General features: G+C 41.1%; 1 protein-coding gene across 2 annotated transcripts in view; it reads left to right on the forward strand.

Annotated features, from left to right (window-relative positions):
* Nucleotides 1-11,771, forward strand: part of HECTD2 (HECT domain E3 ubiquitin protein ligase 2) — a 144,586-nt gene extending 132,815 nt beyond the window's left edge. For both annotated transcript variants that reach the window (XM_077454220.1, XM_077454221.1), the window contains exon 21: nt 6,437-11,771. In XM_077454220.1, coding sequence (XP_077310346.1) covers nt 6,437-6,557 — 121 coding nt within the window. In that variant the 3' untranslated portion in view covers nt 6,558-11,771. The remainder of the gene's footprint in view (nt 1-6,436) is intronic.
* Nucleotides 11,772-12,373: the final 602 nt, after the last annotated feature.

A 12,373-nucleotide genomic window follows, 5' to 3' on the forward strand; every position in this document is an offset into this window, starting at 1 on the left:
CCTAGAGTTAACCCTTTCACCCCCTTTTGCCAGTGTCACTAAGCGATCATTTTTCTGATCGCTGCATTAGTGTCGCTAGTGTCGCTAGGTAGCTAGTTATTTTTTTAGGTTCACCGCCAGGTTTTTATAGCACTAGGTACCCCGATATGCTACCCAATAATGGTTTTAACCCCCTGATTGCCCCTAGTTAACCCTTTCACCCCCTTTTACCAATGTCACTAAGCGATCATTTTTCTGATCGCTGCATTAGTGTCGCTAGGTAGCTAGTTATTTTTTTAGGTTCACCGCCAGGTTTTTATAGCGCTAGGTACCCCGATATACTACCCAATAATGGTTTTAACCCCCTGATTGCCCCTAGTTAACCCTTTCACCCCCTTTTGCCAGTATCACTAAGCGATCGTTTTTCTGATCGCTGCATTAGTGTCACTGATGTCGCTAGGTAGCTAGTTATTTTTTTAGGTTCACCGCCAGGTTTTTATAGCGCTAGGTACCCCGATATACTACCCAATAATGGTTTTAACCCCCTGATTGCCCCTAGTTAACCCTTTCACCCCCTTTCGCCAGTGTCACTAAGCAATCATTTTTCTGATCGCTGCATTAGTGTCACTAGTGTCGCTAGGTAGCCAGTTAGTTATTTAGGTTCCCCTTCAGGTTTTTATATAGCGCCAGGGACCCCCATATACTACCTAATAAAAATTTGAACCCCCTGATTGCCCCTAGTTAACCCTTTCACCCCCTTTCGCCAGTGTCACTAAGCAATCATTTATTTACTGATCACTGCATTCAGTGTCAGTTGTAAAAGTAAAAACTGTCAGGGCAGTTAGTGTTAGGTCCAGGGTAGCCCCCTACCACCCCCCAATAAAGGTTTAACCCCCTGATTGCCCCTAGAGTTAACCCTTTCACCCCCTTTTGCCAGTGTCACTAAGCGATCATTTTTCTGATCGCTGCATTAGTGTCGCTAGGTAGCTAGTTATTTTTTTAGGTTCACCGCCAGGTTTTTATAGCGCTAGGTACCCCGATATACTACCCAATAATGGTTTTAACCCCCTGATTGCCCCTAGTTAACCCTTTCACCCCCTTTTGCCAGTATCACTAAGCGATCGTTTTTCTGATCGCTGCATTAGTGTCACTGATGTCGCTAGGTAGCTAGTTATTTTTTTAGGTTCACCGCCAGGTTTTTATAGCGCTAGGTACCCCGATATACTACCCAATAATGGTTTTAACCCCCTGATTGCCCCTAGTTAACCCTTTCACCCCCTTTCACCAGTGTCACTAAGCAATCATTTTTCTGATCGCTGCATTAGTGTCACTAGTGTCGCTAGGTAGCTAGTTAGTTATTTAGGTTCCCCTTCAGGTTTTTATATAGCGCCAGGGACCCCCATATACTACCTAATAAAAATTTGAACCCCCTAATTGCCCCTAGTTAACCCTTTCACCAGTGATCACCGTATAAGTGTTACGGGTGACTCTGGTTAGTTTGCTTTTTATAGCATCAGGGCACCCACCATTTATTACCCAATAAAGGTTTAACCCCCTGATCACCCGGCGGGTGATATCAATTAGGTTTTAGGGTCAGGGTCTGCGTCGCCCCAGGCAGCGCTAGGTTAGTGCCAGTACCGCTAACACCCACGCGCAAAGCATAAACCTCCCGTAGTGGTATAGAATCTGAACAGATCAATATATGATCTGATCAGATCTATACTAGCATCCCCAGCAGTTTAGGGTTCCAAAAAAACGCATTGTTAGCGGGATCAGCCCAGATACCTGCTGGCACCTGCGTTTTGCCCCTCTGCCCAGCCCACCCAAGTGCAGTATCGATCGATCACTGTCACTTACAAAACACTAAACACATAACTGCAGCGTTCGCAGAGTCAGGCCTGATCCCTGCGATCGCTAACAGTTTTTTTGGTAGCATTTTATATTTAAATCCGGAAGGCAGTGCTTGGTTTTCGGGGTCCCGTACGTGGCTAGGCTCCCAAAAAGTCCCCCACATGTGGTATCCCCATACTCGGGAGAAGCAGCAGAATTTATTTTGGGGTGTAATTTCACCTATGCCCATAGCATGTGTGAGCAATATATCATTTAGTGACAACTTTGTGCAAAAAAAAAAAAATTCCTGCAACTTGTGGCAAAATATAAAATATTTAATGGACTCAACATGCCTCTCCACAACTTCCTTGGGGTGTCTATTTTCCAAAATGGGGTCATTTGGGGGGGTTTTGTGTTATTTTGGCATTTTATGGCCTTCGAAACTGTGATAGGTAGTGAGGAGTGAAATCAAAAATTTGCACCCTTATGCCCCGTACACACGAGCGGACTTTTCGACATCCAAACTCCGACGGACTGAGTCCGTCAGACTATCCGATCGTGTGTGGGCTGCAACGGACTTTAGCTTCGCAAAAGTCTGACGGACTTTAGAAATGAAGCATGCTTCAAATTTTCCCGACGGAACTCCGCCGGACCCGGTCCCCTTCGAAAAATTCGCTCGTGTGTGTGCTACTCCGACGGACTAAAACCGACGCTAGGGCAGCTATTGGCTACTGTCTATGAACTTCCTACGTCGAATCCAGTCGTACGTCATCACGTTCGACTCCGTCGGAGTTTGGTGTGATGGTGTGTGGTCAAGTCCGTTCGGTCGAAAAGTCCGCCAGAACTCCGGCGGAACTCCGCTAGAACTCCGTCGGAAGTCTGTCAGACTTAATCCCTCTCGTGTGTACGGGGCATTAGAAATCCTGAAGGCAGTGATTGGTTTTCGGGGTGCCGTACGCGGCTAGACTCCCAAATAGTCCCACATATGTGGTATCCCCGTACTCAGGAGAAGCAGCAGAATATATTTTGGGGTGCAATTCCACATATAACTATGGCATGTGTGAGCAATATATCATTTAGTGACAACTTTTTGTAAACTTTTTTTTTTTTTGTCATTATTCAATCACTTGGGACAAAAAAAAAAATATTCAATGGCCTCAACATGCCTCTCCACAAGTTCCTTGGGGTGTCTACTTTCCAAAATGGGGTCATTTGGGGGGAGTTTGTACTGCCCTGCCATTTTAGCACCTCAAGAAATGAGATAGGCAGTCGTAAATTAAAAGCTGTGTAAATTCCAGAAAATGTACTCTAGTTTGTAGACGCTATAACTTTTGCGCAAACCAATAAATATAGGCTTATTGACATTTTTTTTACTAAAGACATGTGGCTGAATACATTTTGCCCTAAATGTATGACTAAAATTGAGTTTATTCGATTTTTCTTATAACAAAAAGTATAAAATATAATTTTTTCTCTAAATTTTCGGTCTTTTTCCATTTATATCGCAAAAAATAAAAATCGGAGAGGCAATCAAATACCATCAAAAGAAAGCTCTATTTGTGGGAAGAAAAGAACGCAAATTTCGTTTGGGTACAACATTGCATGACCGCACAATTACCAGTTAAAGCAGTGCAGTGCGAAATTGTAAAAAGACCTCTGGTCCTTAGGCTGTTAATTGGTCCGGGGCTGAAGTGGTTAATTAACCGACAGATGAGTAGCCTCTGTGCACTTAAAGAAAAGAGCTGCTCGTAAATAGCATGAGCCCAGCCCTGAGAATAGTGTTACTCCAAACCACCACCATTGCACACTTACCAGCTATTAAGCTACATCAGAAAGGCAGCAGACAGCATTTTTAGCACATGCAGGGCATCACAGTATGGGAATCCATCCACGTGTAGATCCATCCTCCACTTGTTCAGAGGGCACAACTGATATATTAAGCTTAGGAGAAACGTTCCCCACACGGGTGCCACAGAAAAAGGCATTTAGTGTAGTAGTTTACGCATAAATTCAGCTTCTATCCATCCATTAAATCCATACACCAATATTTAGCAGAGTGCAAATCTACCATGTGGGGACCTTCACTTACTAAGATGGCTACCGCTCCCAGAAATGGAAGCCGCAGCGTGACGTCAGCACGTAACTCCTTCCAACTTGTTTTGTGTGCATGCATATCTTCAGGGGCTACTGAAGTTCATATTTCCCTTTACCTTTTTTGTTACTGTTATGAAAAGCCTTAAATAAAGAATTCATAAAAAAAAGAAGGGGCTTAACAAACATCCCCCTCAAAACTCCTTATCGTTTCAAGCAGCAAGGGAGCTCTTTGTGTGTTTGTCATTGCACGTTTTACATCCTCATACTCATGCACCACCTTGCTGTTTTCTCTTCTACACAGTGTTCCACTACATTTCCTCTGCTCTACTCAGTACACAATGATTTTCTGCAGGCCTCAGTTTCAACCCATCTGCTGTTTTTCAGGTTAACTCACTCTTCACCAGGTTTCTTTCTCCATAGCTTGCTACTCCTGTGATTTGTGCTTACTTTCTGACAATAAGGTTTGAAGCCCTGTACCTTGACTGTGTGAGGTACACTCCCCGACTGCTCCCCATGTAGCTTAACCACTTTCAGACCAGACCATTTTGCTGGCTTAAGACCAGACCACTTTTTGCGATACGGCACAGCGTCGCTTTAACTGACAATTGCGCAGTTATTCGACGTGGCTCCCAAACAAAATTGACGTCCTTTTTTTCCCACAAATATAGCTTTCTTTTGGTGGTATTTGATCACCCCTGCGTTTTTTATTTTTTGCGCTATAAGCAAAAATAGAGCAACAATTTTTTTAACTTTTTGCTATAATAAATATCCCCCAAAAATATATAAAAACACATTTTTTTTCCTCAGTTTAGGCCGATACGCATTCTTCTACATATTTTTGGTAAAAAAAAATTAGCAATAAGTGATTATTGATTGGTTTGTGCAAAATTTATAGCGTTTACAAAATAGGGGATCGTTTTATGGCATTTTTATTAATATATATATTTTTTACTAGTAATGGCGGCGATCAGCGATTTTTATTGTGACTGCAACATTATGGCAGACAGATCAGACATTTTTGACACATTTTTGGGACCATTGTCATTTATACAGCAATCAGTGCTATACAAATTCACAGATTCCTGTGTAAATGACACGGGCAGTGAAGGGGTTGACCAGGGGGTGGCAGTGTAGGGGTTAAGTGTGTCCTAGGGGCATGTTACTAACTGTGGGGGGCTGGGCTATGTCTTAGTGAACACTGATCTCTGCTCCAATCACATGGAGCAGAGATCAGTGTCACTTGTTGCTAGGTAGAACAGGGAGATGCTGTTTACATCGGCATCTCCCCGTTCAGCCTCCCCATGAGACGATCGCGGGTATCCCTGAAGCAATCGAGTCTGCGGGACATGCGATGGCAGGGCGGCAAATACAAATGGATGTACCTGTATGCCAGTTTGCCTGCCCGTGCCATTATGCCGACGTACATCATCACGCCGGTTGGGAAGTGGTTAATGGCCTATTTTCTGTACAGCTTTACGGCACATTTACCTTTCTTCTCCCTATGCAGCTTCAACGCACTCTTCTTTGCTGTGTGTCTTTTTGCAGGCCCTTTTGCTGTGTGTCTTTTATCTGACTATGGTATCAAATCTACGTTCTGTTGTTCCTTTGTATGGTGTACCTTTTTCTGTGGCTCACTCTCCAAATCACATGCTCATCGTGGACAGGTCTTTGATTCATCAGAATAAAAAAAATGGACAAAGCAGGGTTCAATCCTGCACCGCTTGGCAGAACAAGGTTTTAGAACAGTCACAGAAATGCCTACACTGATACCAGGGCACGTAAAGTTAAATGTTTCTTCACCTATGATTAAAGCGTAACTCCACTCGTGTCGAGTCCCTCTGGATGATCTATGTACAGTGCAAGGATTATAACAAAAATTTGTTGCAGAGTCCTACCCTTTGTTCTGAAGAAATCCCTTTGTGTTTCTCTGTGCCTCTGTTCTGAGTGGGTCTAATGGGAGTGGTTTCATATATACCTGTCAGGTGTGCATCTGCAGAGCACTAATGAGGAAATTTGCTGGGCCTGAATCCCTTTAGACGTGTTCCTATTGAAAGTATCTCTCCAAAAATGACATTTTTGTTGAAGGGGATGCATGAAATCTGACTTGTATCTTAGGCAGACTTGTGGGAAGATTGGTGAGCCAATCACAGAAGCAGGAAATTATGTTTCTGGGGGGTGGTCACATTCTGTGTACAGAAAACTCCAGGTAGCCATATTGCAATGCATTCTCATAAAATTATAGTGGCTGCAGATTGAAAAAGGTAATTTTTAATAACATTTGATTACAATATGATTAGTGTTGCGATTATATGCGCTATATTATTTTTTCTTTATTTGCCATTTTTTTTCTAACTAAAGTGAAGTTACCCTTTAAAGTTTGACTGTGGAATGCAACCAGGGACAGATACTGAGCCATGAGAGGAACCCAATTCCACAGAAAAATAGTTCCCCTGCAAAACTGCTATTCATTTTACTTAACATCTTGCAAGTAGCTGATATAAATCTTCTTAATGTGTCTGTCTGTCCTTTTTAGGTTGCCAGTTTCACACACGTGCTTTAACCAGCTGTGTTTACCACCCTACAAAACAAAGAAGGAATTAAAGCAGAAGCTGACAATTGCCATTTCCAATGCAGAAGGATTTGGGCTGCAGTGAAGAAACTCAGAGGCCTTTACAGACTTCAACCTTTTCTTTGTAGATATCTAGAATGTTATAATTGTGTAATGAGTGCAGCAGTGCTGTCAACTCAACACTTGGATGGAACGTGCAACTAATGCCTGACTTCAGATGTGCAAGGAGGAAACTTTGTAGTCAACAGAGTCTGTTAGCATCTGCACTTTCATTTACTGTGCTTTTAAATGATACCATTGTGCTGGAAAGACCTGCAGAATGTCTATTACCCTTGATGAAACCAACACAAGAGACTCACCACCTCTGCACACCTGCTACATTAACCTGACCTTGGCACAATTCTGATCAACAGATTTTGCCAGAAAACAACTTTATTATTTCCACCTATGGTTTACGTTGCTTTATTAAGCTAATGAGATGTAGATATATTTATAAAGAGCTGGAAAAGTAGTGAATCATTTTTTTTTCTATTTTCTACTGTAAATAGAAAAATATTGAAATTGTGTGCGCTCTGGAAACTGTAATTGTACATATTTATGGTTTCTTTAAAAAAATTATACAATGCCATTGCTTTCGAGAAACTACTCGTCACACTTTCTGCTTTTATTATTCTACTTATTCACTGATGTTTGTGGCATCTCCCAACATGTAGTCACCTTAGCAATTTTAAAGACAGCCTTGTGGAGCTGTCACGATTGCAATGTATTGCCCATGCAATAAGAGCACAGGGGAATCACTAGATAAATGCTATTCAGTAGTATTTTTTTTTAAATTGTCAGATGTGCAAGCGGGAACCCCAATTTAGCCTTAAAGTGGTTGTAAACCTTCCTTTTTTTATTTTTTTTATAAAAATAACAAACATGCCTATACTTACCACTCTGTGCAATGGTTTTGCATAAAGCAGCTCTGATCCCCCTCTTTGGGGTCCCCCCAGCACTACAGGCCGCCTTCCCTGGGGGCACCCATGCGGGCTTGCTCCATTGACACAGACAGTGAGACTCTGCCCCACTGTCTGTGTCAATGGAGCGAGCCCGCATGGGTGCCCCCAGGGAAGGTGGCTTTCCGTGGGGGCACCCGATAAAGAGGATGTCACAGGATTTGATTGACAGCAGCGGGAGCCAATGACTCCTGCTGCTATCACTCTGTCCAATGAGGAAAGAGACAGTGTCTGGATCCACATCGCTGGATCGGCTCGGGTAAGAAAAATGGGGGGGAGGGGGGGGTCTGAGGGCAGCTGCAGCACAGAAGGTTTTTCACCTTAATGTGAGGAATGCATTAGGGTGAAAAACCTTAAGGATTTAGAACACCTTTAAATAAATATTTATCCAAACTGAAGTTTAGGTAAGTGGAGAGCAATTAGTGAACCTAAATTGCACTTTAAGTTACTCAAGATGCTTTATGGAAAGAATCTATTGTATATAGTTCTCTTGGCAGACTCTTCGTTGATTTTGTACAAGTATGCTGTAAGAGACTCAATTCTGACAAATGCATGTATAGGGAGCAGTTCAAATGGGATTTTTGAAGGGATCCTCACAGCAGAGGACATTCATAGCATAGGATTAAAGGGAAGTAAAATTTCAGATCTGCAACTCAGACGTTATCAAAATTTATTTACAAGCTCTGAATGTAGGTGGAAGATAATAATGTATATTACTGTTTTTTTTCATTCTATAAGCCTGCTTTTTTATGTTATGACTAAATCAATAGAAATCTGAAATTGGCTTGACACAAACAGCTCAGTTTGAAAGCTATTGTTTGCAAAAAGTAGTAATATTTCATATTCTAAAAACAATTATCCCATTTATCAGCTGTTGATGAAAGATACAGTATATTGTTTAAAATCCAGTTCCAGACAAATTTTTTTTTTTATTGGACAGAGAAAGGATAGGGTAATAGCGATAGAACATTTGTCAGGGCTTTATTTTTAATCAGTGGTCTTTTGTTTCCTTCCCTCACCGGCTGCTGACATGTTGTGACCTTAACTCATTTTGATTGGTGGACAGGAATGACATGACTCCCTTGTATTCGTAGGAGTTCATTCATCTCGGTAGGTGACGAAATTGTACATTAAGCCAATTGTGCTCAGCTCAGTGTACATAGCGAACAAGCAGGTAACAGTACTTAATGCAGAAGCAGCACAGTAGGTCTCTTCCGCATTTAAAATCCTGCCTTTTCACAAGTATTATTTTTTTTTGTCCAAGTCCCAATTTAAATGGTGACACCGACTGACAAAAAAAAAAAAAAAAGAAAAAAAGTTGTGTTCAGTAAAATAATGTAGGGTTTGAATTGTTGTCAGTTAACCATTGCTATGTCTTCCTGTCCCTGTGAAAACAACTACCATTTTTTCTTGTCCTGCTGGCACAGGGAGAGGATAAAAAAATAACACAACAGTTCTGGTTGAAGTAGTTGTGCTTTAAAAGGTTTTAATAATTATGCTTTCAGGAGAAAAAAATTACAAACTTCAGCTTTCTATTATATAATTTAGAATAGTGTGTTTTTTATCATAAACTTGTTGTCCACAAGAGTCATAAGATGGCTTATGCTATTCCTCTTGCTATCCCATCAAACAGTTTTGTTGTGAGCTCCTCAGCCAATAAAAAAAATAATAATTCTAGGCAATAGTTTCATAGTCAGTCTGGTTAAAAAAAAAAAAAAAAAAAAATCGTACAATTCCATAAACACAATCGTATACCGACAGTTGATCCAGAGGAAGGCAAAAAATACCCCAGAAAAGCATGATACAATTTGCTACAGCGGGGGGGGGGGAATATTTTCTGAGCCCCTGAGATGGAATATGATATTCCCTGGATCAACTTTACCTATAAAGGTTAGTATACAGTTATATTATGTACATTTGGGAAAGAATCCAAGCCTTTTTTAAAGCAACCTACTGAGCTGGCCAGAACCACCTCTAGAGGGAGTCTATTCAACATTTTCACAGCTCTTACTATGAAGATACCTTTTCGTATTTGGAGATGAAATCTCTTTCCCTTGGAGATAAAGTGTGCCCCCCCCCCCCCCCCCCATTCTCTGTGATGACGTTAAAGTGAATAACTCACCACCAAGTTCACGCATTTATTTATGCATGTTTATCATATCCCCCCTAATCTCCTCTTCTCAATGGAGATAATCATGATAATAGGGAGGCTGCAATAAAGCATTTACAACAACTTTTGTGTATTAGTAGACAGATGACATAGCAAGTGGAATGACCTGGGTCCCCCTAAAAAAAAAAAGTCTGGTTCTGGCAAAAACATGTTCAACCTTAATTGGTATTGAAGCATTAAAAAAAAGAAAAAAAAAACACACTGACAGGTAGGACTTATGACAAAAGAGACCCTATTGATCTTTTCTGTCATAAATGAAAACTAGCCTTTCTCCAGATTGGCAGTGCTGCTGTCCAAAAGTGTCTCAGTTGCCCCTAGTGTGGCACGGAAACACCCCAAGACAGGAATTGCATTACTGGCTGGATCACTAGAGGGGGGGGGGGGGGGAGGTAAAAAGCCTTTAAACAAAATTGAAGCAACCACAATGAAGAGTTGGTAAGCTGCAATATTAGTTTTTGTTTTGAGTTTAATGCTGCTGTAAGTGTATTATAAGGACTTTGTGTACTACAAAGTAACAAGGGACTGGCAAACAAGAACTGGGTTAGTTTAGGATGGTGATAGAAGTGAAGATCCCTCAATAAAATGAATAGTAGACTCTGTTGCTGCCGTGAATGTGAATCTTGTGTTGGATTTTGGTGGTGCACATGCAGTAAATGGTTCCATTCTATATAGAGCGTGGTGGAGCAGGATGACCCTAAAAGATATCACAATAGTTGCATGCAAGTCTTTATAATAGTAGTTTTACCATCTATAGCAATACCATCTTTGCTTTCTGTGCCAGTCCTCATCAAAGAGGACTGTAAAATCAGTTTAGGATTTTGTAGACATATTAAAAGGTAGATCTTGGGTAGGGTATGTACAAAACAGACAACCCAATGTTTTAATACTTTGACCATAAACTTATTAAGAAGAGAAGGATTATTTTAGCTGGGTGTAGATGCAACCATTCGGCAGGCTTGTAATTCTTGGACTTTTAAGATGAAAAAATTGCCTGTAAATGACTGGTAAATTATGTGACCAGACTTAGGGGGTTATTTACGAAAGGAAAATCCACTTTGCACTGCAAGTGCACTTGAAAGTACACTAAAAGTGCAGTCGCTCTACATCTAAGGGGTAGATCTGAAATGAGGAGAAGCTCTGCTGATTTTTTCAATCATGTGCAAGCTAAAATACTGTTTTTTATTTTCCTTGCATGTCCCCCTCGGATCTACAGCGACTTTACTTCCAAGTGCACTTTCAAGTGCGAGAGAAGCAAAATGATACCCCAGCTTCACTGCCAATATGATGAACTGTGAACCGGTGCTCTAGCCAGAACATTCAAGCCCCAAAATGCAGTGCTTGAATCAGAAAAGGGCTGGCGACTTGGATTCTCTTGAATACAAGTCCTTTATTTGATTACATGGGTACAGGCTACTCTGACGTGTTTCGGCTAAGAAGCCTTCATCAAAGCATTTGATGAAGGTGTCTTAGCCTAAACGCATCAGTGCAGCCTGTACCCATGTAACCAAATAAAGGACTTTTAGGCTGGGTTCACACTGCTGCGATGCGAGAACCCTGCGAATCAACTGCGGGTTCCCGCATCGCACTTGACACACACGGCAGTTCACACTGCCATATGCGATCTGATGGGGAGTGTCATTATATGTTAACGACACCCCCATTTCAGCTCACATATCGCACTGCGAACTGACAGTTCGGACATAAATCGGATCGCATATGTGTGAACACACATGCGATCCGATTCTGGTCCGAACAGAAAAAAGGGTCCTGTGTGTGTTTGGACCGAATGCGGTGCTATATCAGTCATACTATCTGTATGGCTGACATCGCACCCGCACAGACATCGCATGTAATGTGAACAGCAGTGCGCTGCGAATTACATGAGATGTCTGCCATCGCACAAGTGTGAACCGGCACTGATTCAAGAGCATCCAAGTCGCCAGCCCTTTTCTGATTCAAGCACTTTCAAGTGCACTTGCAGTGCAAAGTGGAATTTCCTTAAGTAAATAACCCCCCCCCCCCCAAATCTTTGGCAGCACTCATATGGGAAACAGTAACCCCAAACATTTACAATTTTTGTTTTTTTTCTACTGGAAACATTCAAATTTTACACTATTTACAATTTTACACTTACAAAAGCAGAAAGAAAAAAAAACGATGTGCCTCAATATGCTCATTCATAAATGGTATCTGCATCGCATAATGATTTAAAACCTGCTATAATGTAAATAATCAGCAGTACATAGCAATATACTGTACAAAGCAGCACTCTAATGGTCTTGTCTAATAACAGTGCAATGATGTAAAACAGAGAGCAGACACAGATTTGATGAATTAAGTCTGTTCTGCTAGTAGATTATATCTGATTGGATACAATGGGCTGTGAACCTATGGTAGATTATAAATATCAAAGTAGCACGTTTCTACAGTCCTAAAATGCAGTTAGAATATTTAATGCAGGAATCTTTTGTCTTATTTTTTTATATGTAATATAAAAAACTGTCCATGAAAAAACTATTTTTGCAGAAAAGGTTTATGACTTTGAGAGAAACTGGTCTCTCTGAATGGTTTTCTGTATCTAATAATGTGGAGTTGTAGTGTTGATTCCAGTAGATTACATTACCAGTTGTTGATACCGGAGGAGAAAAAAAAGTTTACTTTATCAACTGAAAGAGATACTTGACTGACGATTTGCAATAATGACTAACCACATTTTATGAACTAGGAAGTTAC

The sequence above is a fragment of the Lithobates pipiens genome, unplaced genomic scaffold, assembly GCF_037356315.1.
Source record: "Lithobates pipiens isolate NorthernLeopardFrog02 unplaced genomic scaffold, aLitPip1_a1.2 Scaffold_25, whole genome shotgun sequence".
Lineage (NCBI taxonomy): Eukaryota > Metazoa > Chordata > Amphibia > Anura > Ranidae > Lithobates > Lithobates pipiens.